At 41.2% G+C, this 27,540-nt stretch overlaps 1 protein-coding gene across 1 annotated transcript in view; it reads left to right on the top strand.

Annotated features, from left to right (window-relative positions):
• WDR49 (WD repeat domain 49) overlaps positions 1–27,540 on the top strand; it is a 135,554-nt gene extending 108,014 nt beyond the window's left edge. Inside the window, exons 17-19 of the mRNA XM_008142369.3 lie at positions 2,349–2,458; positions 4,603–4,749; positions 27,405–27,540. Coding sequence (XP_008140591.2) covers positions 2,349–2,458; positions 4,603–4,749; positions 27,405–27,535 — 388 coding nt within the window. The 3' untranslated portion in view covers positions 27,536–27,540. The remainder of the gene's footprint in view (positions 1–2,348; positions 2,459–4,602; positions 4,750–27,404) is intronic.

Here is a 27,540-nt window from a genome sequence, read left to right as displayed (position 1 = left end):
TCATTTAATTGTTACTGTAATCCTTAGAGAAAGCTACAATTATGATCCCTGGTTCACAACTAGGGAAGCAAGGCACACAGAGGTTAAATGATTTGTCCAGTGTCAACCAGCCAGCAAGAGGTGAAACAGGGATCCTACAACAGGCATTCTGGCTCCAGAGTTAGTACTCTGTGCCGCTACTCCATACTGTATGTCCAAAAAGCATCCTGTTGAAAAGTTAGTGGTTTCTTAGTCAAGTGATCAAATATTTTTCTAAGTACCTGCTATGTATAAGGCACCGCTCTAGGCATAGTAGGGCACTGGGAAATTTGCCACACATCATTCTTCCCTTTACATCCAAGACCTAGGGATGGCTGGTCATTTAGAGCTTTTCCTTCTCATAGAATTGATGACCAGACTACCAGAGCCCATAGTAGGCCCACTTTCTTGCACCACCATGTAAGACATGTTTGCAAAAGTTTTAATCTCAAAACTCTTTATTGCAGTCTTTTGCTTTTTTGTCTTCACCCATTAGGAATATTGGACTTTTAGGAATATTCACCTCTTTCTAGTTCCCTGTACATTTTCACAGTAACCGTTCTCCCAAATGTCAGATATCTTTGGAAAAGAAGCATTAGGCTGGCCTCTGAATATGAAGTTAAATCTTTGGTCTGGTTGTTCACAGAATTGCTCTTTGCTTTGTCAATACAGCTCCATTTCCTAGGCTGTCTTCTAAGTAGTGAAATTTGTTGCAGTTTCCAGGAGATTCGCTCATACCCTCTGCCCACTTCTCTCCCTCTGTGACTTAAACTCTTTAGTAGAGATAGTCAAAGTCTTTCGTTTTATACAAAAGATATTTGATTTGAATACCACTGGGTGGGAAAGCAAGTGGTCTAAAAACAGGAAACAGTTCAGGATGTTTGGGGGAAAATCAAGGCCCATTATTAACTAGTCCAAAGATAGACCTCACTACTTCTAGGCCTTCCTCAATCTTTTGTACCTCAATTTACTTCAGTAATACTTTTCAGAAAAAAAAATTCTCAACTTAATAACTATAAGGCCTAACGGCATCCAACTCTGTCCTTCTTATATCCACCACCAACTTCTCATTGTTACAGATTCTCCTACCATCTTAAAATGACTCTAACGTACCGTCGTTCATGTCTTCAAAGCCCAGATAGTGGCTAAACGATACGTCCCTCTTTATAGGAGATCCATGTTGTGAGGGAGGTCATTCCAGTGTGATCTGGGGAAAAACTGCCACCTGACCTCTGTCTTTTGGGAGGCAAAGATTTCCTAAAGAAAAGGAAAAGCTATAATTCCAAAAAATTCATGTAGATACTATCCCAATCAAGGCAGTAGAGTTCTCCTCCTCATCCTCCTTTAAGTGTGAGCTGTACTTAGAAATTTGCTTCCAGAGAGAAGTGTATAGTAAGGAAGGGAAAATATAACTTTTAAAATCCAGTGCAGAAACTTGGCCAACACAACCTTGGCCAGGTGAGGAGGTTACCATCCACAGCAGTGAGTCAGGTTGACAGCGTGTCCCTTTGATAAGATGTGGTGAGAAAATGAATTCATCTCTGTTGACTTCCTCCCAACAACCCATAATTCCCATCTAACCATAAGAAAAACATCAGGCAAATACAAATTAAGGGACATTCTACAAAAAAGTCTGACCAGTATTCATTGAAACTTCCAAAGACATGAAAAACAAGGAAAGTCTGATAAACTGCCATAGTCCAGAATAAGCTAAGGAGTCAGACTTTTGGCAATGAAATGTGTAGCCATTAAGGTTGAGGTTATGAATATGTTTGAGATCATTTCTCATTTTCTGACTGGAATTATATACAACTATATAATGATTTCACTCTATGTTTTATTGATAAAACTATTTTCATTGGATTCAAGCTAACCTAAAATTTTCTTATAGATTCATATGAGAATCCTCAAAAATGCTGAATTTTTCTGAATTTTGTATATCATAAGTGAAGATGCAGCCTGACATCAGATAAAAAGAGTTTTTGGCACATCTCACTGATTACCCCACATAATTGGCACATTGTGTGTGTTTCTATAAAATTTTCTTCTGCATAAATTTTTCTCTGACCTACCACTTGTTATGAGTACAGAAGCTTTTCTTTAGCCTCTCAGCCTCTCTAGCTCTTACCATTTTATATTACCACATGGCCAGCAGGCATTTTATTCAAAGATTTGGCTTGTTTGGAATAAACAAATGTCACTATTTAGGTCCACAGGATATAGGGGATTTTTTTTTTTTTTTGGTCAAAGTAACAGATGTGTTTATAGCCAGAGAGTGTCTGTTCATCCTTTGTGGTTAATTTTATTTCACATGAATTATTCTCTTCCAGTGTCGGATCATCAGAAGTCATAAATTTAGCTATAAAATATAAGGAAAGAAATATATATAAGAAAAAAACACATAACCTTTACAGCAGTGAAGTTATACAAAAATCATCTAGTAAGTAATTACCACTGATATATTATTTATAGTGTTATTATTTTACTGATTGATATGAATAACAAATAGCTACTGTGTGTGCCAGGAATATTGGTGTTCCTTAATGAACTTGAAAGGAAGGTCCTGAGACCCCCACCTAACAAAGGAGGAAAGTGAGGCTCAGAGACATTAAGTGACTTGTCCAAGGCTGCACAACATACAAGCAGCAGACATGTAAGATCTAAGCCAGAAAACACATGTAACCTGCCCACTATAGTTCCCAAAATAGCGCTGACACAGAATGTTAATTCTTTACCCCAAGTGTTTAGAGATGAAAATGAATAAAAACAAATTTTGCTCTTAGGAAGCCCATAGCCACCCAGAGTGATGCATTCATTTAGTTATTGGCTGACTAGAAAAATAATGATAAAGAAGTCATTGAAACAAAGGAATCATCATTATACTTAAGTGTATTATTTAACAGTATGATGATTGCCAGAGGGAAGAGGGGTTGGGGGGTAGAAGAAGGTAAAGGGGGGAATAAATGGTGATGGAAGGAGACTTGACTTGGAGTGATAAACACACAGTACAATGTTCAGATGACGCATTGTACAATTGTATACCTGAAACCTGTATAATTTTATTAACCATTCTCATCCCAATAAATTCAATTTTTAAAAAAGGAGCATAGGGAGAATCAGTCCTGAGGCTCCATCCTATAATGAGACTATTTCACATACTATGAATCTTTTTTCAACTATGTCCACGGGGAAGCTGCACTTTCAGAAAGCAGATATTTTAATTTTAGAATTTAGATTGAAATTTTGCTGTCAAAAAGTACATCCTTACTTGTTAATATTCAATGCACATTTACAAATTGATCTACTACATAGGATTTTTGTCAGGATTACAAGAGATATTACATGTAAAGCACTTAGAATAGTGCCTGGCATATTATAGAAACTCAATGAAATTTTATTAGTATCTTTCACTCCAAAGATTGTGCTCCAAGGTATAATAATAATAATGATATTATTATTATAATGTTATTATTATTATACCTTGGAGCACAATCTTTGGAGTGAAAGATACTTGAGCTTAAGTCCAAAGTCTAAGTTTACCAGCTGTGTAAATTCGGGCAAGTTATCTTAAGCCCCACCTCCATTTCCTTATCTACTTCCTATTTATTATGTCACCAGGGCATAATGGCATTTTACAGGTTGTGGAGATTTCTCCTTTGGTTTGACATAACACACTGCTTCTCAAACTTTGTTCTCTAGCCCAATGGCATCAACACCACCTGGGACTTTAAAATGTAAGTTCCCACCCCACCCTACTAAATCAGAAACAAAGTGGTATATAATAGTTAGTTTATGCTTTAATAAGTCCTCCAAGTGATTCTGAAGCCTGGCAAAGTTTGAGAACCACTGTCTGCACAGGACCTGTCCCAGAGCAGGTGCTGAATCTGTATTAGTTTACTTTTCCTAGATCCTAAGCCATCACAATGACCAAAGCGCAGTTCCCATCTTCACAGAACTAACAATCAAACATAAAATCACATCCTGAATTTCGGTTTGCAAGCTTCCAATCTATTGTCCGTTTATCCTAGGAAGCAAAGAGAAAACATTTTCATTGTCCAAGACTATGCTTTCAAGGGTGTGTGATCAAAAGTGCTTTCTTTCCCACCATCTCATTACATGCATCATAAATACAATAACACAGCTCTGGTTTACATGTTAGCGAAATGAGAAAGTACCTGTAAATTCAAACATTCAGAGATGTTGTTAAACGAAATGCGTAAAAAGTAGATTTCCTGTCACAAGGGCTACAATTTTCTTATAGATAAAAGAGAAACTAGAGCTTTTCCAAAACTGCAGAATGTTAATTTTCAAGGTAAAGTAGTAAAAGAGCACAAAATAAAAAAATAAATGAATGGGGAGCTTTGGGTTGCTTTTGGTCCCTTTGCTTGAAAGGACCATGGATTTACTGTGAACAGCTATGCTTATAGGGTTTGCTGATGACTGCAGCTGAACCAGCTGAGTAACAGGAAGGTTAAATTTAAAAAAAAAAAAAAAAGTTAACTTAGAAATGTGCTGCCTCTTTCTGAGGAATTAATGATATTGGACTTTTATTTCTATCTTCCCCCAACACTTGCTGTGGTGAAGGCGTTTTTAGGTCATTAAGCATCGGAGTCCTGAAAGAGCTACCGGAAGTGAATAAACCGGCTTTTCTTCTAGACCCTGAGAAATACTTTAGGGAAGAGCCAGAGGAGGAGTGTCCCCAAATTCCAGAGCCCCCATCACTCTCTGAGAGTAAGTTCACAGCCATTGTCCACTTGCCCGTCTCTCCCTATGAAACTCAGTCAATTAGAAGAGTGAAGTAGAAAGGAAAGCCGCACGTGTTTGCCTGCTGGGCTGCAGTGAAATGAGGTGTGGTTTGACTGGTAAGATTTATGGCTCAGCTGCTGATCTGTGCTCTCAGAAGGGACAGCCAACACGCTGGGATCCATTAAAAGAATATTTTTATTTTGTCACTTTTCTCAAGTCAGAATGCCATGAAGATGTATTATGAGTTGCTACGGATGGGAAACCTTCCCTCCACATAATCTTAATTTTCAAAACATACCCGAGAAAGAGACATCAGAAGTCTGCCTTAGAGCAGAGTCTCTGCCCATCTGGTTTTGTTCCTTTCATGTAAAACACTACAAATAAAAGGCTATTTATTTTTTAAAATGTCTCTGTATTGTTGAAAGTATTACAGATGTCCCCATTTTTCCCCATTGACCCCTTCTAGCCTGCCTCTACCCCCCACCCCAGGTCTTCCCCTCACTATTGTCTGTGCCCCTAGGTCAGTGGTCGGCAAACTCATTAGTCAACAGAGCCAAATATCAATAGTACAACGATTGAAATTTCTTTTGAGAGCCAAATTTTTTAAACTTAAACTTCTAACACTACTTCTTCAAAATAGACTCACCCAGGCCGTGGTATTTTGTGGAAGAGCCACCCTCAAGGGGCCAAAGAGCCACATGTGGCTCGTGAGCCACAGTTTGCCAACCATGACCCTAGGTTATGCATATATGCATATACATTCTTTGGTTAATCTCTTCCCACCCATCTTCCCTCTGAGATTCTGTAGTCTTGTCCCATGTTTCTATGTCTCTGGATCTATTTTGTTATCATCAGTTTATTTTGTTCTTTAGATTCCACATATGATCGAGACCTAGAGGGTATTATGCTAAGCGAAATAAGCCAGTCAGAGAAAGACAAGTATCACATGATCTCACTCATATGTGGAATTCAAAGAACAAATAGAGGCTACTTAAAATGTATTGTCTTAGCGACTTCCAGCTGCAGTGCTAGGCTAATATGATGAGTAGACAAGAAAGCTGAACTTAGGAAATACAGGGGAATGCTCACTCAAGATTTGGAAACAAGATGTGTAAAAGGATGCTGTTTTCCAGACTGTTATAGGCTTCTAAGACTTTAAAGAATAATATCTGTGCAAAAATGTTCCCTGTAAGGAGAGACCCTGCGGGAGCGCAGATAGCACAACCTGATTCTCAGTGAGGCAGTCAGAAAGCATATGGACACCACAGGGGACTCATTTAAAACAATTAATGAAAAGTGCAAGTTTCAGCTTGTAACAATCAAAAGATCAGAACTACACTCCAACCCTCTTCTGAGATCTGTGGTTTCTAAACTTTTCCAATTCTCAGAGATGGAGATTCGGCATCTTCTTTAGGAAGTAATAACCCTGTGGGAGGGAGGCATTTCTTCATGTCTGCCCTTGAGGAAGTTCAGGCCTCTTGTCTTTGCTTGGTTCCCTATGGAAAGGGAGAATAGCTGGTTGACGTTTTTTAAAAAATATTTTTTTATTGATTTCAGAGAGAAAGGGAGAGGGAGAGAGAGATAGAAATGTCAATGATGAGAGAGAATCATTGATAGGCTGCCTCCTACAAGTCCCACACTGGGGATGGAGCCCACAACCCTGGGCATGTGCCCTGACTGGGAATCAAACCCTGACCTCCTGGTTCGTAGGTCAAAGCTCAACCACTGAGCCAAGCCAGCTGGGTCTTTTTTTTTTTTAATTCACTTGTAAGCAAGGTGCAGTTGTCATTCCTCATTGCCAGAGTTTTCAGTCTAATTATTATCACTTCCTTTGCCTTTTCTTAGAGTTTCTCTTTCCTTAATTAATAATCATGTATTTTCTCTCATGAGGATCATCCATGGCTTCTGCTTGTTTCTTTTAAAAACATGAATCCATAAACATTAGGGATCAAAATAATCTTTAATGCAACTGACAGGGCTTTTAGGGTATCATCCCATTGTTCTTCCCCAGGGTGATTCATCTTTAAGAATAAATATGGGGAGTACTTATCTCATCCTCCTGAGTCACAGACAGAAGAGTATGGGGAACAGACAGAAAAGCTCCAGAGAGCTAAGACAAAGTGTACAACAGTTGAGACATAGAACACGCCCATGGGAGGAAACCAGGATGGAGCTGGGAGTCAGAACTGATGCAAGAGAAATGGGCGACACAGCATCCAGAAGCCGGAGAGCAGGAACTGAGAGAACTGGACAGTCAGTGCAGCAACACCTCTCCTCAGCCCTGGGAAAGCCTGTTTATGTGAGGAGCCTTGTATATTCTCCTTCATCCACAGATGAAGTCTCCTAATGGCAGGGAGAATGGGTGTGTGGAGAGGTGGAGTGGATAGCTGGATGGAAATACCTAAAATACCTAACAGACTCCAATACATTTTCAAAGAGATTTATTTATTTTTTGGATTTGTTAATTTAAAAATTTCTTGTGTTTTTGTTTTTTTAAATAATCTGCCTTTTATTTGTCCTGTGTTAAACTGACAATGAGGTTCATGGTAGCTCTCAATTAGAAATAAGTTATTTGGAGATGAGATTAGCAATGTCGTCTGTGTTTCAGGAGTGGCAGCTTTAGAATTAAAACAGAAATAGACATCATCTAGGTAACATTAGGGGAATTTTCTTTTTAAAACCTTTATTGTTGAAAGTATTACATATGTCCCCTTTTTCCCTCCATTGACCCCTTCCAGCATGCCCCTGCCCCAGACCTTCACCACACTATTGTCTGTGTCCATGGGTTATGCGTATGTGAACACAAGTCCTATGGTTAAAAAAGTTCTTGTAATTTCCACACAGTTTTGAAAAGGTGTTGTTTTTTTTTCTTTTGCTTGTTAAATTTTCTTCAGCCTTTCTTTCTTTGCCTTTCTGCAAGTGAAAATAGTTCATTTTTTTTTATCTTACATTTCATTTCACCAACTTGAGGTAGAGACAGAATGCATGATACGTGACACCACAGATGAGGTTCTGTCTAAGTACCATGGAAAAAGCCAGAGTAACTGGCTGGGGCCTAGGAATGAATTCATAGTGGAGGTAACATCTGAGCTGGGACTTAAAAAGAGTAGAAGTTCAAAGGAGGAGAGGGGAGGAAAGAAAGACAATATCAAGGAAATAATGTAAGTAGGGCAGAAGTCCAAATGACTGCAACTGGACTGCAATGGCTGACTTCTGATGGTGGCATGTTAACTGAGTCTGGAATGTGTTGGGTTTGAGGTACTGGCGTGCGATTTATCAATAAAGGTCTAGAGGATGGAAGAAGATTATAACATGCTCTGTGTAATCTATATATACTGAGTGGCCAGATTATTATGATCTCTGAACACATAATAATCTGGCCACTCAGTGTATATCCTATATAATAAAAGGCTAATATGCAAATTGTCCTCTTGACCAGGAGTTCGACCAGCAGGCAAGCCAGCCAACTGCCCATGTCCCCTCCCCCTGGCCAGGCTGGCCAGACCCCACCCATGCATGAATTCATGCACCGGGCCTCTAATATATACATAGTTTTCAACTAGTTGATATTGAAATAACGTTTGCTTATTTATGTATTTAACCTTTCCTAAGGTAGCTATCGAATGACTTCTCTGTGCTAGATAGACCCTGTGCTGGATGTGGGAGACAGAGAGCTAACATGTAGAGGCCCAGCCTTCAAAAACCTTGAAGACTATTTGGAGAAATAGACAGATAAAAACAAATAATTATGTTTTGCAACAAGGGCTATGATAGAGATAAGCACCACATGGTAGAGATAGAAATCACATTGAGATTCATAGATGGTTTTTCTGAGAAATCAGATTATACCTGAGTTGGATATTAAACTTTAGGTATTACTCAGGTAAGAAAAAAGGGGGAAAGGGCTGCTATTTCTAGCAAAGGAGCAGCATATTCAGGTGTAGGGTGGGATGAGTAACATAGTATGCTAAGGGTGCTGGCTACATGTAGTTCCAAATATCTGGGTTCTAAAAGAGGCAGGTGATAATTGAGGCAAGATAGGTAATTGGGGCCCAGATCACAGAACACTTAGTTCACTGTTTTCTAAGGACCTTAACATTTATTTTACCAGAAATGAGGAACCTATTAAAATGTTTAAATCAAATATTCTGAATTATCCTGGTGCATGAAATTCGTGCACAGGGAGGGGGGGGGGGGGGGGGAGGGGGCTTCCTCAGCCCGGCCTGCACCCTCTCCAATCCAGTACTCCTCAGGGGATGTCCAACTGCCTCTCACAATCTGGGACAGCTGGCTCTTAACCACTTGCTTGCCTGCCTGATCACTCCTAACCCCTCTGCCTGCCTGATCGCCCATAACCACCTCTGCCTACCTGATCACCCCTAATCACCTCTGCCTGCCTGCCTGATCACTCCTAACTGCTCCCCTGCTGGCCTGATCACCCCTAACCACCTCTTTTTCGCCCCGCACCCAGGACCCGGGCTTCCCTCCCTCTGGCCAGCTATAGGCACCCAGGACGTGGGCCAGCTTCGCCCAGGCCAGCCACAGCTGCAGGGAACCGTGGGTGGGTGGCTTTGCCCAGGCCTCAGCTGCAGGCACCCGGGACCGCAGGTCAGGTGACTTGTCCCTCTCCCGGGCCGCAGCCCCTGCTGCAGGTGCCCAGGACCATGGGGTGTGTGGCTTGTTCCTCTCCGGGGCTACAGCCTGGCTGGTCCCATTCCTCTCTCGAAATCTTCTTTGTGCCTGGCTGATCCCCATTCTTCTCTCCCCAGTGTTGAGTGTCTGAGCCATTATGGCATGACAGCATGAGGGCATGATGACCATTTTCATATTAGCTCTTTATTATATAGGATATATATTCAGTTCTATAAAGGTATTTGAAACTCTTTATGCATATGGATTCTAATTCTCAGTTGAAATTATTCATGTTTTCATCCAGTTTTTCCAAAATTTCTCTGTTTTCTAAAACATATTTCTAAGAGTAATTTTGAAGTCCCGGCCTGCTAACATCAATATCTACATGATCCTGTGTCTGCTTCTAAGGTCTATTTTTCCCCTCTTAGGTATTAGTCACACTTTCCTTCCTCTTTATAAGTCCTGTAAATTTTGTACCATTTTTATTATATGACAGAAATTATGTATAAAAGATCTATAGATACTGAAATTAATGTTATTTTCTCCCTGAGGTAGTTTACCTTTTCCTCCTTTCAACAGAGAGCATGAGGGGCCAAACACATTAATCTAATTGGAGACTGAGCTTGGTCAGTGCTGGGTTACAGCTTTAGTTATTATACTTGGTTTACTTCTGATGTCAAATCTCTTTTGTTTTAGGCCTCTCTCTTTGGTGGGCTATTTTCTCCCAAGTAGTGCAAAACTGCAGGAAACTTCGCTCTGCCTCTCCAGTCTAATCTACCACCTCCCACACCACCCCAGCTCTCAGAATGCATCCTATGGGGAACACTGGCCACAGCTATGAAATTTCTCTAGATTCCAATACATCACACCAACCCACACAGTCATCAAAAGCTTTTCTAATTTTACTTTCCCTTAGAATAATCTCTCTATGATAAGCCGGTTTCTCAGAAATGCCCAGACATGATAAGTCCCCAGGGAGAAGATAACACTTGGCAATCTCAGCTCATCTAAGAAGGGTTCTACCATCTCTAGAATTTTAATTTGATAATCGTTGCTTCCATGGCCCTCTGATAGCTTTAAAATTTTATTTCTGTAATTTACCATGGGTTTTTGTTGTTGTTGCTGTTTTATGACCTGGTACAATGAAAAGAATGGCCTGCCTGTACCTATTAAATCCTATCCAGAAATAAAATTCCTGTTGAAATGTTTAAAGCAGGAAAGTGTCATGACCAGATTTGCATTTTAGAAAGTTTTTAGGAAACTGTGTGGTGGATGCGGTGTAATGAGGCTAGATTGAAGGCAGCATATCACAGTAGCGGGAACTTGTTGTTCCCAACCAGCTACCTGCTTCTGAATCCTCCTTTCGTGTTCTCCTAGTTGTTTACATCTGAATAAATTACATAAGCTATTAAGTCCTAATTTTCTCATCTGTAATATGGGGCTACTGATACTTGCTTCTTGGAGTTGTATGGGTTAATTTTAGCACGATGACCATCATTTACAGAGCATTCATTAATGAGTACCTACTATCATTTTGTAGATAAGGAGGCCCAAGAAAGAAAGTAACTAAGTTGAGAAATCTTAAGGAAAAAGAATTGAAAAAATTTTGTGCCCTGATGAAATGTGAAGACATGTATTGGATTTCTAGCTTGGGTAATTATGCCCCCAAAGAAACTCTTATTGAGAGAGAAAACACAGGAGAAGAAGGTGATTTAGAGTTAATTTTGAGAATATGTTGAGATGGCGGGGTCTGTGGGATGTCTCCCAAGAAAAACTAACACTTTTCTAAGAAACTGACTAAAGTAGAAAGGAGAGACAACGATTGGCAACTGGAGAGCAACTACAGTCAAGACAGGTTAGTTTCAGAACTAATTTTATTTTTAAGTTCATTTTATTTCTGATTTTAGATATAATATATGGGCATTGTAGAAAATTGGCTAGTAAGAAGCAAAGAGAACTTTAAAGAACAAAGGAATAGCAGATGTAAAGAGCTGAGACAGAGAGACCAAGGAAGATGCCCACCCAGCAGGTGGAACTTGCTGGAAGTTGGCTTTCAGGGGAGCCAAGGAGGCCATAGGGGAGCCAAGGAGGCCATGCACAGGGAGGTGCTGGATCTCAGAACTCACTGCAAAGCCATCCTGGGGGTCCCAGGGAGGCTGAGCTCAGGGAGGAGTCACACTGGAGGTCCTCTGCTTGGCTCTTGGGTGTTCTAGAAAGCCATTCACTGGGTGGTGCCAGACAGGTGGCACTTGGCTGCAAAGCCACCTGAGAGGTTGTCAGTGGAAGCTGGTGGCTCTGGGCTGTGGAGGAGCCATGTCAGCATTGCAGGAGTCTGGAGCTGGAGGAGCTTGGGGCTGGGGAAGTCATGCTGAGGAGCCTGGTGCTGGAGAAACTACTGCAGGAGTCTAGTGACGGGAGCAAGCCCTTGGAAGAGAGATCCATTTCTCCTTCAGTGTTTCTCCAGTGCCCTCTAGTGGCAGAGCTCAACATCAGACCAGCAGACAAAGGAGAAATACTTCTAGGGCTCCAGGCCATTTTCACAGAGCAAGCAGTGAGGAGGGACTTTGGAGGTTAGGGCCAATACATTGTTTTTATCATCTTAACTAGTTCTTCACGCTTCCCCCCGCACCCCCATTCTGGGTTCTTTACACTATTTTGTAACCTTTGAAATCACAGTCATTATTCCTACTAAGTTATAAAGCGTTAATAGTTACAGCTGTCTTTGGGGGGAAATTCCATTTATAGAGGGAATAAAACTTGGAACACTCAAAGCAGTAAAGGTATAAAGGCAACATTTGAAGCAACAAGCCTGGCTTCAAATCAAGACGTTACCACTTGCTAGCTATATGGCCTTGAAAAGGTCAATTAAACTCTCTGTGTGCCTTAGTTTCTTCAACTAAAAATGGGCACCATATTACTTACCATTCTCACAATGTTCCTATGAAATAACCCATGTGACAGTCTTGTTACAGGGCCCAACACCTAATAAGAGTTTGATGCATTTGCTTTATTGATAATATTTTGTAATTATTCCCCTAAACAGCTCTATGATGTCGGGATATTTTTCTTGTTCCTATTGTTCTGTATGAAGAGTCTGGCACTCTGTGACATAGATATGTGAACTCTTTGGCATAGGCCTAGAGAGTTTAAATAACTTACCTCGTTTCACAGAGCTAGTGAAAGGTGGGTTCTAATAGAGAAGGGCCCATGCTATTAATATTTCTAAGTGCAGCCTTCCTTGTTCAAATAATGTACAAATTGTATTCCCGAGGAAGCCTACTCTTGGGCTGATTTCTAAAACCAGCTTTTTACTATGGTATTATCTGTTTTTATCACTTTTATTTAAAGTTGTTCCTCTCATTTTCAACAGGATACTGCTGAATTTTAAAATTGTTATTACAAAAGAGAACTTTAAAAAAAATCTCTATTATCAATATATCCCCCTCCACTCTGTCATTACAGAGTGTCCCTTATGTCTTTGCAGTGCATTTTGCACACATTCCCGCAAGCTCCATAATTATAGTGTGCAGAGTTATTTGGCAATTGTATGATGAGAGGCTCTTTGCCAGACCTACTTTCAATGTTCTAAACTATCACTTTGGAACTAGGGACAGTTTTCAAACACTTCATAATCCCCAGGTGACTTTTTAGTTTTACCTACTGGGTCTTTAATGTCCTTTTGTATTCTCTTTCCTTCCCTTTCAAGTTGAAACATCTTTCAGACTCTCTCTTTAGCTTCCAAGTTGTTCCCCGCAGACTCTCAAACAGCTTGAAACCCCTCTTTGATATGCCTGATTCAAAAACCCACTTAGAAGTGTCTCTGGGTCAGACTTGGCCAATAAATTCACATCCTTTCAGTACATCTTTAAAACTTCCAGTGCAGAGAAAATGCTGCATTCCTGATACCTCAGGTGAACTGTTTTGGTGTTGTTCTGTCAAAGAGAAGATGAATGGGGCAATTAACACAGGTGATTTCAATTAGGCGATTGCAATGGAGAGAATATTCATTAAGGAGGAACATCTCAAAGGAAGGACAATGTTAGAGGCAGGTCAGTGAATCCAGGAGGAGTCTCATTCCACTTGTGAGGAAGGATAGAGAGGGACTTACCTCAGCATAGGAGAGAGCATAATGGTCCTTTGCTGTTATCTGTTTCCCAAACAAAAAGATGGTAGGAGGGTTTAACTATCTCTGCTTTCCAGGAGCACAGGGATCAGGTCATGCTTGACATTGGTGCCCCCACTTTGGTTTCTGATGAAGGAATATCACTCATAACTGAACAACCCAGAGGTGATCATAAACCTGGGTGGGGCAAAGCAAGATCTAGGAAGTCATCTCTCAGGGATTCTTGTTGGTGTCACTCCTGCAAAATCAAGTTGGTGGCAGTGGTTGGTTGTCTTGGAGTCCTGGAGATCTGGAGAGAAAGGACAGCTGCAAGACAGCAGAGTCTGGATAGGGATTTGGGCCGTCAGGTTTTATTTTATTATTTATTTATTTTAAATTTTTATTTTATTGTTTAAAGTATTACAAATAGTACATATGTCTTCTTTTTTTCCTCATTGACCTTTCCCCAGCCTCCCCTCTCCCCCTGAACATGCCTCCCCCACCCCCCAGTGTCTTGCGTCCATTGGTTATGCTTATATGCATGGAGACAAGTCCTTTGGTTGATCTCTTACCTCCCCCCCGCCGCCCCCCCCCCCCCCCCCCGCCGCAACCCTCTCCAGCCTTCCTGTTGTAGTTTGACAGTCTGTTCGATGCTTCTCTGCCTCTGTATCTATTTTTGTTCATCAGTTTATAATGTTCTTTATAGGGCCGTCAGGTTTTAGATCTTAGTTTTAGTCAGATGTGAGACCTGGAAAGGTTAGTTTAGAGGATTGCAGTCAGATATTGAAGGAAAGTGGAAGAACTGAAAATGTAGGAAGGGCTGACAACTGGTGCAAGGTAAGCTCCAATCCAATTTGCAGGCATTTCCAAAGAAGGGGAGGAAGTCAACTGAAACTCTACCAGATGAGACAGATCAGACTCTACCACATGTTCACTGGTAACCTGCAGTTTACAAAGAGGTGGCAAGATAGTTCAAAAAAATGGTGAACTCAGAATCTGACCACCTAACAATACATGGTTTTCCATTGAAACACAAAAGTTCACTCTATAGTTCTTAAACTACAGGTGAAAAATGTACATACAGGCCTATTGTGAAATCTAGTATAATATATCTTTGCTTTCGAATATAATCTTAAATCTAATACCAGTAAAGGCAAAGAATCATCTACACTAATAAAAGAGAAAGATTCAAATTGACCGTACCACCACAATGCCCACCAGCCAATCAGGAGTGAGTATGCAAATTAACCCAACAAAGATAGCCCGAGCGAAGACTGAAGACTGAAGATGACTGAAGACTGACGACTGAAGAGACTTGGCTTCTCTGCTGCGGCCGGAGTGGAGAAGCCTAGCCTTGAGGCTTGGCTTTTCTGCTGTGGCTGGAGCGAAGGCCTGGGTCCCGGGTGCCAGAGGAAAACCAGTGCCGGCAGCCAGGGGAAGGAAGGCATATTGCATGAATCTTCGTGCAATAGGCCTCTAGTTGATATTATAAAAACCTTCTTACTTGAGCAAATGGTTAAAACACAAGAAGGAAACATTTATAAACATATTCATTTTAAGAAATGATATATTGCTGTACATGATTTGCTCCAAAATTTTTTAAATAAACTAGACAGCCAGAATGAGTACAAAATTCAGAGACATTTTAGAAGTAAAAATCCTTCTTACACTTTTATATGTGTGTTTACAGGATGACACCAAATCATCTTGAAAATCACATACACCCACCAAACTTTGGGTCTTACAAAACAGAAGTAATTAATATATGAAAAATGTCATTTAAAATGTTCAGCAGATGGATCACATCATATTTCATCAGGGAAATTCAAAGTAAAAAAACCAATTAATTATTGCTACACACCTGTTAGACCAGCCCAAGCCCTGAACTCCCACAATACCAAATGCTGGTGAGGATGTGGAGTGACAGGGACTCTCAGTCCTTGCTGGAGGGAAATCATACAGGAAGTCAGTCCATGGTTTCTTACAGACTAAACATACTCTTATCAGACAATCCAGCAGTCATGCTCCTTGGTATTTACCCAAAGGAGTGGAAAAGCCCTGCACATTGATGTTTATAGCAGCTTTATTCACAATTACCAAAAGCAACCAAGATGTCCTTCAGTGGGTAATGGAAAAAAAACTCTGGTACATCCAGAAAATGGAATATTATTCAGCATTAAAAGAAGAGCTACAAAGCTATGAAAAAAACATGGAGGAATCTTAACTGACCATTACTAAGTGGAAAAAAAAAAGTTAATCTGAAAAGGAACATTAAGTATGATTTCAACTATCTGACATTTTGGAAAAGGTGAAACTATAGTGACAATAAAACTATCAGTGATTGCCCTAGGTGGTTTGATTCAGCGGATAAAGCATCATCAGCCTGGGAATTGAAGGGTACCCATTCAATTCCAGTCAAGAGCCATATGAGAGACAACCAATCGATGTGTCTCTCTCACACAGATGGTGTTCTTTTTCTCTCTCTCTTTCCCTCTCCCTTCCACTCTCTCCAAAAACCAATGGAAGAATATCCTCAGGTGAGGATTAACAAAATAACAACAAAAGCAATCAGTGGTTGCTAGGGGTTGAGGGAGAAGAGATGAGGTAGAAGGTACACAAAAAACTGTTTGGGACATTGAAAGTACTCTGTACAATAATAAGGGATGTATAGCATTATCCTTATGTCCAACCCCCCCAAATATATACAATCCTCAGGTTAACTAAGCACTTGGGATGATTATGATGTGTCAGTATAGATAGATTCATCCTTTGTAAAAAAACAAACAAAAAACATTCTGGTGAGTGATGTTGATAATGGGGGAGGCTATTCATGTGTGGGAGCAGGAGATTTATAAGAAATCTATGTACCTGCATTTCAATTTTGTTGTCAACCTAAAATAGTTGTTAAAAAATGTTGTTTTAGAAAAAGAAAAAAAAAGTCTCTACAGGTCCCAAATAATAATAATTTAAGAGTCATGTGAAGGCCATTACAGCATTATGATTAATCCTCGCTACTCTGTTGCTTTGTTACTCGACTGTTACTGTATGATGGCCGAAGTTGAATGACAGTTTGGCAATACTGATCTAGAGTCTAGATTTAGGAATAAGAACCTTGACATCAAAATGTGGGCAGTGGCTAATAGCACAGGCATCACCTGGAAACATAGTAGAAATGTAGCATCACAGGCCTCGAGTCAGATCTTTTGAATCACAACCTGCATTTAAACAAGATTTCTGGGTGATTTTTTAATGCGCATTAAAGTTTGAGAAGCACTTATCTGGAGGACTTAGAAGAGAATGGAGGATGTAAATTAGAAGGGAGGTTTTCAGAATAGTGTACTCCCTTAGACTAACACCAGCTGGCCATTGCAGTGCAATATTTACATAGTCACCCAGTCCCTTCTTTTGGCAAGGTGCCACAATTGATCATCTGATTAGTGGCCAATGAGGGGACAGGGGAAGAATCAGATGACAACAGTTTAACTGTGATGCATTAAAATCACGGAATTATTTCATTTTAGTGGAAATCTTTTAGTAACTTCATGACCACCACATCTTTTATTTTTATTGCTTTAAAAACACCTTTTTGTTATCGTTATAACAAATCTTGTCAGGCAGTCAACCAACAAATGAAGTGATGAATGTATAACTATCATACTTTCCCAGGTAGGAAATAGTGAATACAAATGTTACAATAGCACTATGTTGAAGAGCAGGGTTTGTGGCAAGTGGATGGATATATAGATGTATGACACAAGAACCACTCCTCTATCACTATTAGCGAGCCGAGCCCTACAGTCTCTGGAATGCAAGAATTCCAAAGTGTGAGGACTGAGTCCACCTCTTTGCATGCCTGGAGGTATCTTCATTCATTTCTTCATTTATTCAACAAATATGTTTGTTGAACACCTTTCATGTACCAGACACAATGCTGGGGGTAAGGGTATATGAGGCATAAAGGCACAGCAAGTCTTTGAAATCACTGAGTTTATCACCTGGAGAATAGAGGTTGATGATGAATAAGTAACTTTAAGGAGAAGATAAGTTTGGATAGTGATATTAATACTTGAGGTTCCTATAGTAGCAACCATGTGGGAATGTAAGGATGCTTTAGGATAAGTTGCAGATTTAAATATTTCTTTACAAGGAGTATCCAACAGACTCCAGTCAAAACCACAGGAAACTTGGCCAACTAGTTTATTTGTCTCATTAGGAACACTTTTACCCTTTGCAATTGTTCTGTGGCAAACAGTGTATTTTATGGCAAGCACATCAGTCAGGATCCGGGAAGCAAATCAGAGGACTATATATTAAATTTTATGATGTGGAATTGGCTTACGGGATTGTGTGGGCAGCTGACCAAGTCCAAAATTAAGGAAAGATCATGGGCAAGCAGGGCACAGGCAGAAACTGTTGTCCAGTCTTGGAATTTTTTTCCTCTCCTAGGGAAGCCTGCTTTGAGACATTCCCACTGATTAAGATTGGCTCACCAGGTTATCCAAGATAATCTTTCTTCCCGCCCCCCACCCTGCCCCAATTATAGGAGAAAGTTTATTTAGAAAGCCACAGAAGTAGAAAGAAGTGAGCCAGTTGGGCTGCGTGGGCTCAGGAAACAAGTTACAGGGGCAAAAGAAGGGACCTTGGAGTCCAGGAGAGAGAAAGGCAAAGAAAGGTAAAGTGCCTGGGGAAAGAAGAAGGAGGAAAGGTGCTGGCATGCTCTAGAAAGAGTGTGCGTTGGGTTCAGTATAATCTTTCTTATTTAAAGTACATTAATTAAAGACTTTTATTACATCCCCAATATCCTTTCAGAGAAATAACTAGACTAATATTTAACTGTACAGCTGAGGACTTTAGCCTTGCCAAGTTAATACGTCAAGAAAACAAGTCATCAAAGGAAGGCTAAAGACATCCTTTTATAATATTAAGTTCAATAAGTGGTTAATGGCTTCTTCCACATATCATAATACATGGCAGTCTCACTCACATCATTATATAAAAGCATTATGCCATTAACCTAGCAGATGTTACTCTTCTGAATAGTGAGAGGAAATGATTATCATTATCCATTTAAAAGGTTAATTTCTGCACTGCTTTTGCCATGTAAAAGAGATTGCTGATGACACCAATGAAGGTTATGTTGTTTTATGGGCCTCAAATACAAAGATTCTTGTAAGTGTTTGGGAAGTTGCTGGGAGTTTTAGAGTGTTCTGGGTGAAGAGCATAAGCCAGGATGCAAGCAGGAATCATTTCTAGGTGAGTATTTCAGGTACCTTTTGTAAAAGAGATCTCAGAAGAAAAGAACCCAAGCTCCAGTAATTCCTGGAGATATTTTTCTCATTCTAAATAAATAGCCACTTTTATGAATAATTTTATATTTATAATTTCATATTCTTTTTCTTAAAAAAAAGATCACAAAATTGTTAGCTTCAGACTCTCAAAACAGGGACCCACTCCTGCATATACATTTCTTAATCATCTGATTTTTAGCTCAAAAATAAATAAATAAATAAAGAAAGAAAGAAAGAAAGAAAGAAAGAAAGAAAGAAAAGAATTATACCAGCAGGATAGTCTCTCTCAAGATCTTACAAGAGCTAATCAGTTAGTTATTGGTTTAATTGTCCTGAAAACTGGTTAGTTACACTAAAAATGTTTCGTCTAGTTTAGAGACAAACCTCAGTAAGACAGAGTTTATTTCAGAAGCAACATTTTGGTTCCCATAGTGAATTTCAGCAGAGCTCTATGGCATTCAGAATACCTCATGATTTTGAGTTCCTAATCTGTAGTCAGATGGGACAGGATCAACTGCTAATGTACAGAAATCCACATTATCTCCTACTGTAGTATTAGACAAATGAAAAGTGTTTTCATTTGTAGTTCTGCTTATGAGTTAGCTCCAGGTTTATTCATTTTGCTTAAAAGACACACACACACACACACACACACACACACACACACACACACACACACATAATCATTCACCAGTTCAAACACTAGAACATTTAAAAAATTATTCAGTGAAAAGTCTCCCTCCCTTCCACAATGCTGATCTGTCCAGTTCCCATTATCATGTATTTCTGGCAACCAGGATTATGAGTTTCTGTTTCCTTGGAAGGTTTCTTTTATATATATGTACTAGAGGCCTGGTGCACGAAATTCGTGTATGGAGGAGGGGGGGCTGTCCCTCAGCCCAGCCTGTACCCTCTCCAATCTGGGACCCCTCGAGGGATGTCAGACTGCCCATCTTGTGGTGGCCATCTTTTGTCCACATGGGGGTAGGATCTTTGACCACATGGGGGCAGCTATATTGTGTGTTGGAGTGATGGTCAATCTGCATATTACTCTTTTATTAGATAGGATAGAGGCCTGGTACATGGGTGGGGGCCAGCTGGTTTGCCCTGAAGGGTGTCCCGGATCAGGGTGGGGGTTCCCTTGGGGCGTGGGGTGGCCTGAGCGAGGGGCCTGTGGTGGTTTGCAGGCCAGCCACGCCCCCTGGCGACCCAAGTGGAGGCCCTGGTATCTGGAATTTATTTACCTTCTACAATTGAAACTTTGTAGCCTGGAGCGGAGCCAAGCCTCCTGCTCACTCCGTGGCTGGCAGCCATTTCTTTTGGGGTTTGTGTACCTTCTATAATTGAAACTTTGTAGCCTTAAGCGGAGGCCTGGGCCAGCCAGGGTGTGCGGAAAGCTTTGCTTCTTCCATTGCAGGGGGAAACCCTTGCCTCCTGCTCTTTTCAGCTCCATAGCGGCAGCCATTTCTGTTTGGGTTTGTTTACCTTCTATAATTGAAACTTTGTAGCCTTGAGTGGAGGCTTATGCCGGGCAAGGGCAGGCAGAAAGCTTGGCTTCCTCTGTTGCCTGGGAAACCCAAGCCTCCCTCCCGCTCTCTGTGGCTGTAACTATCTTGGTTGGATTTATTTGCATATTTTCTCCTGATTGGCTGGTGGGCGTGGCTTATGGGCATGGATTGTGGGTGTGGTGGAGTTAGGGTCAATTTGCATATTACCATTTTATTAGGTAGAATACTAATAAAAGGGAAATATGCTAATTAGACTGGGAGACCTTCTTAGAGACCTTCCAAATGTCCTTCCGGACAAAGCCATGGTGGCAGGGCTGAGGCAGAGGTGCTTAGGGGCGATCAGGCCAGGAGGGGAAGGCAGTTGGGGTGATCAAGCCTGCAGGGGGTTCAGTTGGGGGCAATCAGGCTGGCAGGAGGGGCAGTTCAGGGTGAGCAGGCTGGTGGGGGGGGCAGTTCAGGGTGATCAGGCTGGCAGGGGGGGCAGTTTGGGGTGAGCAAGCCACCGGGGGGGCAGTTGGGGGTGAGCAGACTGGTGTGGGGGGCAGTTAGGGGTGATCAGGTAGGCAGGCAGGTGAGCAGTTAGGAGCCAGCAGTCCCAGAGGGATGTCTGACTGCCGGTTTAGGTCCCATCGCAGTGGGGCCTAAACCGGCAGTCAGACATCCCCCAAGGGGTCCCAGATTGGAGAGTGTGCAGGCTGGGCTGAGGGACACCCTCCCCCTGTGCACAAATTTCATGCACCAGGCCACTAGTGTGTGTGTGTGTGTGTGTGTGTGTGTGTGTGTGTGTGTGTGTATAAATCTTTATTGTTGAAAGTATTACATAGGTCCTCCTTTTCCCCCATTAACCTCTTCCTGCACCCATTCCCTTTTCCCTCCCCACCCACCACCCCATTGTCTGTGTCCTTAAACGTATGTACATACAAGTTCATTGGTTGATCTCTTCCCACTCACCCTCCCCTGCCTTCCCCTTGGATTTTGAGCCTGCACTTATGATTCTGGATTTTGAGCCTTGCTTTCTTTTGATTCACATAGATATTTTCTCAGCCCCTTTGTTTAAACTTTTCTGAATCACTTTATTTTAAATATGTTGGTTTTTGCTTTTGATCCAACTAAAGATATTTTAAAATCATGAAATTGATCACATTTACCTTAATTGATATGTTAGACATTTTGGTTTTTATTTCTCACATTCTTTTATGCTATTTTCTAGAGGGCCAGTGCACAAAATTTATGCACTAGTGGGGGCGTCTCAGCCTGGCCTGCATCCTCTTGCAATTGGGGACCCCTGGGGGGATGTTGGGCCTAAACTGGCAGTCAGACATCCCTCTCGCAATCTGGGATTCTGCATGCACCAATGGCCATAATTTTCATACGGGTGAAAGGCATCTTGCTGTTGTATGGGCAGCTACATTTTTTTTGCCCTGATTATAAAAAGCAGTACATAACATGATCCTTCTGAGGCAGTAGTACTCTTTTCCCCATCTTATGGGTGGAAAAACTGAAGCAGGAGAAGTTAAGTATTTGGCTTTGTCACACAGTTATAAGTGTCAGAATCAGGGCTGAGCACAAAATGTGTAAGCCAGAGTCCATGAATGACATCGCTGCATCATCCTGTTTTTTCAGTGTTAAAATAGCCTGGACAGGTTTTAATTTTTAAATCTAAGAGACTGTTCTCAATATATATAGAGTAAGGTCCCTAGGCCTGGCCAGCAATCAGGGCCATCTGTGGGGCGACCAGTGGTTGGGGCGATCTGGGGGGCCCCCTGCTAGCACCTGCCTTGGCTGACTGCCTGGCACTGCCCGCTTGCCAGCCCTGTCCCCGATTGCCACTGCTCCTCGCCTCCCTCTCGGGGGGCAGATGCTCAATGTGTTGAGTGTCTGCCCCCTGGTGGTCAGTGAACATTATAGCGACCAGTTGTTCCTCTGGTAGTTCTGCCGTTTGGTTGATTTTCATATTTGGGTTTTATTAAATAGAATTGTTTATATTTACTTTAAGGTTTTCACTGGATCTGTAATTTTTTTCTTTGTTTTTATTTGGAGGGTTGTTATATGTTTCTTCTAGTGGTACCTTTATAATCATAGGCTCATATAATTCTTCTAGCCCTTTATTTTTCTAAGACAGTAACAATTAGATCCATGCTTAGTGACAATAAAATGAATGTTTCTTCATTACCCAATTCCTCTTCCTCTACACAATTTATTCAAGAACATAATCTTTCTTTGTGCTGATTTTTATTTTAAATTTGCTTATGTTGTTATTTGGTTTATCATGAATAGAGCTTCTCCCTTACCCTACCAGTTTTTGTTAATTAAACAAAATGTGGCATATACTTTCTGTTTTGTCATCCTAAACCCCACATTATTTGAGTCTCACTTCTACATTTAAATATATTCTGTGCTCAGCACCAAATCTTCTTCCAAATTTTTCTCAGTAATTTCTCAGTTTGTTTTGCTGTAATTTCCTATAAAATACTCTTAGGAGCAATAGTTTCTGAATTCTCTGCATGTTGAAACTATTTGTCATTTTTAGATCCGAAGCATGGCTTGGATGCATGTTTATAATATCCGTACCTCACATATTCTTTCCTTGATTTTCTTGTTGGTGTTGCTCTACTATCTTCTGGTATTAATCATTGCCATGAAGATATCTAATGCAATATATATTTCTCTCCTTTTAAGTGACTTGATCATTTTGTCTGGCTGCCAAATTATTTTGTCTTTATCTTTAAGTCTAATAACTTTACTAGGCTATGCATTGGTTTTGACTAATCGGAGTCTATTATTCCTGGTACACAGTACAGTCAGTCTTTTGTATCTGTGGCTTTTGCATCTGCAGATTCAACCAGCTATATCCTATATAATAAAGAGGTAATATGCAAATTGACCATGACTCCAACACACAAGATGGCCACCCCCATGTGGTCAAAGATGGCTGCCCCTATGTGGACACAAGATGGCCACCACAAAATAGCCAGCAGCGGAGGGCAGTTGTGGGTGATCCGGCCAGCAAGGGAGGGCAGTTAGGGGTAACCAGGCTGGCAGGGGAGGGCAGTTGGGGAGGACCCAGGTCTGCAGGGGAGGGCAGTTGGGGGCAACCAGGCCAGCAGGGGAGAGCAGTTGGGGGCGACCAGGCTGGCAAGGAAGGGCAGTTAGGGGTGACTGGGCCAGCAGGGGAGGGCAGTTGGGGGTGACCAGGCCTGCAGGGGAGGGCAGTTGGAGTGACCAGGCTGGTAGAGGAGGGAAGTTAGGGGTGACCGGGCCTACAGGGAAGTGCAGTTAGGGGTGACCAGGCCTGCAGGGAGGGCAGTTAGGGGTGACCAGGCCTGCAGGGGAGGGCAGTTAGGGGTGAGGCCTGCAGGGGAGGGCAGTTAGCTACAAACAGGCTGGCAGGGGAGTGGTTAGGGGTGATCAGGCTGGCAGGCAGAATCAGTTAGGGGCAATCAGGAAGGCAGGCAGGCAAGCAGTTGGGAGCCAGCAGTCCTGGACTGTGAACAGTCGGACATCCCTTGAGGGGTCCCAGATTGGAGAGGGTGCAGGCTGGGCTGAGGGACACAACCCCTGTGCATGAATTTCGTGCACCGGGCCTCTAGTATTGGAAATAATAGAAAAATAAGGTTGTTGCCAACATGTACTATGTACTATGTAGTCAGGCCTATGATGCTTGAGTCTATATTTAACATGAGCAGACTTTTTTCCTTGTCATCATTCCCTGAACAATTTAGTATATCAACTAGTTATATAACATCTGCATTGTAGTGGTATTAGAAGCAATCTAGAGGTGATTTAAGTATACAGGAGGATGTATGTAGGTTATGTTCAAATACAATTCCATTTTACTTAATAATAGACAAACATGTAAATTGACCGTACCTCCGCTACACCACCAGCCAATCAGGAGTGATATGCAAATTAACCAACAAAGATGGCTGTTAATTTGCATACACAGGTGCCAAGTGACGGGGGCAGGATGCTTGCATCATCGCCATGGCGACGACACAAGTGTTCTGTCCCACCCCCGGTCTCTCAGGGCCTCTGGACAGTGTGGGAAGGTGGGGCAGGAGTGGAAAGAGGTGGCTCCCGGAGTGGAAAGAGGCGGCTCCTGGAGCGGAAAGAGGCGGCTCCAGGACCTGAGTGGAAAGGGGCTGGGCTGGAGTGGAAAGGCGGTGCCGGCAGCCAGGGAAAGGAAAGCCCATTCTAGCACGAATCTTCGTGCATCGGGTTTCTAGTCTATACTAATAAAAGGGTAATATGCTAATTAGACTGGAAGACCTTCTGGGAGACCTTCTGGACAAAGCCATGGTGGCAGGGCTGAGGCAGAGGCAGTTAGGGAAAATCAGGCCAGGAGGGGAGGGGAGTAGGGGGTGATCAGGCAGGTGGGGGGGTAGTTGGGGGTGAGCAGGCCAGCAGTGGTGGGCAGTTGGGGCCAATCAGGCGTGTGGGGGGGCAGTTGGGGGTGGTCAGGCCGGCAAGGGGGAAGTTGGGGGTGAGAAAGTTGGCAGGAGGGCAATTGGGGGCGAACAGGCCAGCAGGCAGAGTGGTTAGAGGCGATCAGGCAGGCAGGCAGGTGAATGGTTAGGAGTGAGTGGTCCCAGATTGCAAGAGGGATGTCTGCTGCTGGTTTAGGCCTGATCCCTGTGGCAGTCAGACATCCCCTGAGGAGTCACAGATTGAAGAGGGTGCAGGCTGGGCTGAGGGACACCTCCGCCCCCCCCCCCCCCATACACGAATTTCATGCACTGGGCCACTAGTTTTACATAAAGGATTTGAGCATGGGCTCCTGGATCCAATCTCTGATGAGTAAAAGGATGACTGTATGTCCCTTCTATATACGTCAAGTTGATGCTTATATGAGGAAAGTCTTACTAAATGATAACTTTAAATATTTGTCCAGCTTTGGTTTTCTTTCTTAAGGACTCACCCCATTTATGTGTTTCTTGGATCTATGTTTTTAAATATCTGCCATTTTCTTCTCTAATTTGTTCTCTTCAATTTTCATCTTGTATTTGTTTTTCTCATTTGTATATTTCATGTTCCCCATTATGTCTATTCTCACTTATGCCATTTTTTCCTATATTTTCTTGAGTCCTGACAGCTCACATTTCACCACTTCTTGTTGATGTTTTTTTTTTTTTTCCTGAGTTCTTTCATTTCTGCTCTGTGACCCTCCTTTATAGAAGCAACTGCTTTTTCAAGTTTTAAAAGTTAACTTGTGACAAATGCTCAGTAACAATATTTATCTATCCAATGTATCAGTCCATGTATTTGATGAGCTTTGCTGCTCTTTGCAAAATGTTTGGTTTTTAATTTTGCTTATAATATCTTTGTGTCCATGGTATGCTGATTATTCTTTTTTTTCATTTTCTCTTTTAATGAATTAGCTTAATGAGTTGGATTTTCTTAAACTTGAAGTTTGTAGGGGTCTCTGGGTGATATGTGCTTGTGATCTGTGATCAGTGTAGCCTTCAGATCTTACAAACCACAGGGGCAGACTGCTTTTAGCAAAAAATGGATCGTGCATAAGAATCACACCTATGAGCCATTTCTTGCTAAAAACAGTCTGCCCCTGTGGGTTTTTATATCCAGCCTTATTCACCTCTGTGCACATCTATAGGTATAAATGAAAGATAAAGCATTTGTACTGCAGGGTAAGCCCCTCGCCTTTACTACTTTTTTGCTAGTACTTTCTGAGATGCTAATGTGCTTACATGCTCCATTTCATCATTCTTCTCTTATCTAACACTGCCCAATCTAGCATCTGGCTGCCCTTCTTCATACTTTGTAGGCTGCAGGTTACATCTATCTTTGGGTTTTGCAGAATGTGGAATTTATTTGCAGAGTTATTTCCCCTCATTTTCCTGGTTGTTCTTGCATAATATTAAAGAGAAGAGGGGGAAATGTATTGACTTACATTGTTATGTTTGTATAGGAAGTACAGAGTTTTGGTCTTTTTCAATTTAGAAACATAAAAATGCTACCATACTGTGAAGTGGCTCAGTGTTTACATAGTTTCTTTCAAATTCCTTGGCTTGGTATTTAAAGTATTCCTCAGTCTGGCTCCAGCCTCATTCTACTTTCATCTCCTTCATATTTTTTATGCTTTTGCTAAATCGTATTGAATTATTGAGAGTTAACTGAATAGTCATTCTTGTTTCTCCATACTTTTATTCAATGTGTTCCCTCCAGCTGACATTTCCTTTCCACCTTGGTAACCCTTCCTCATCTCCATGGTTCTTATTATCAATTAAAATCCTATCTGGACTTCAAGTTCCCCTGAAATAGCATCTAATTCTTAAATCTTTGCATCTGGTTTCTGCATATTTTATAATCTCTTTATATGGTTAAGCACACTTTCCATAGCTTGTATCCTCTTAGAACTGTCTCCTACTGTATATGTTAATTTGGTTATTGGGTACTGCTCCTACTTTCTACCAGTTGGAAGAAAACCTATGACTTAGTTATATTTGTGCCCCATTTATGCCTGAGCACAGAACATTGTGCATAATATACATTCAATAAACATTTGCTGAAATGATAAAGTTAAGAAAAGGCTAAAATTAGTTTTTTGAATGCATGGTACAATTTCCTCCCACTTCTCGCTGATGTACAATATTACCACTCATGGGGATAATTTGGCTGTTGTTGTTGTTGTTTTTTTTTTTTTTTTCTGAAGCCACAGATCCCTGCAGATCAAAGCATCTTATAAGAATATGATTGCAGATGTACTTGTTTAGTCATGCAGGCAGTCAAACTGTGTTTTGATTATTTTAATTGTCTTATTTTAATACAGAATAATTTGTCCCTGGCTTTTTATGAGTCCTTGATAGCTGTTAAGTATATTAAAAAACAAAAATGGAAAACAATCTTCTTTAATCTTCTACTGTTAGATGGTGGATCTCTATCATGATATAAATATATTATTATAACCAATTCTTTTAAATTTAAAAAGGAATAGCAGAAGCTTAACAGAAAATTTTCCCCACAAAACTCTAGGTTTTAGAAACATACAACTTTTTAAATAAAGTGAAACTTGAATATTTTCTCCCCACTATTTCATTTAATTGGGCTCCTTTTCAAATATAATTACATGTCATTTCTTCACAATTTTTTTAGCTTTGAAAGCTGTATTTGTTGAGAAAAACCTGTTTCCCAAAGACTTTCTGGATCGTGAAAGAAGAGCCAAGCAATTATGTCAAGAAACAAGTAGTGAAGTGAATATAAAAAGAAATAAGAAGCAATTATAACTGAA

The sequence above is a fragment of the Eptesicus fuscus genome, chromosome 3 (assembly GCF_027574615.1).
Source record: "Eptesicus fuscus isolate TK198812 chromosome 3, DD_ASM_mEF_20220401, whole genome shotgun sequence".
Classification (NCBI taxonomy): domain Eukaryota; kingdom Metazoa; phylum Chordata; class Mammalia; order Chiroptera; family Vespertilionidae; genus Eptesicus; species Eptesicus fuscus.
This window is presented reverse-complemented; position numbering and strand designations above follow the sequence as displayed.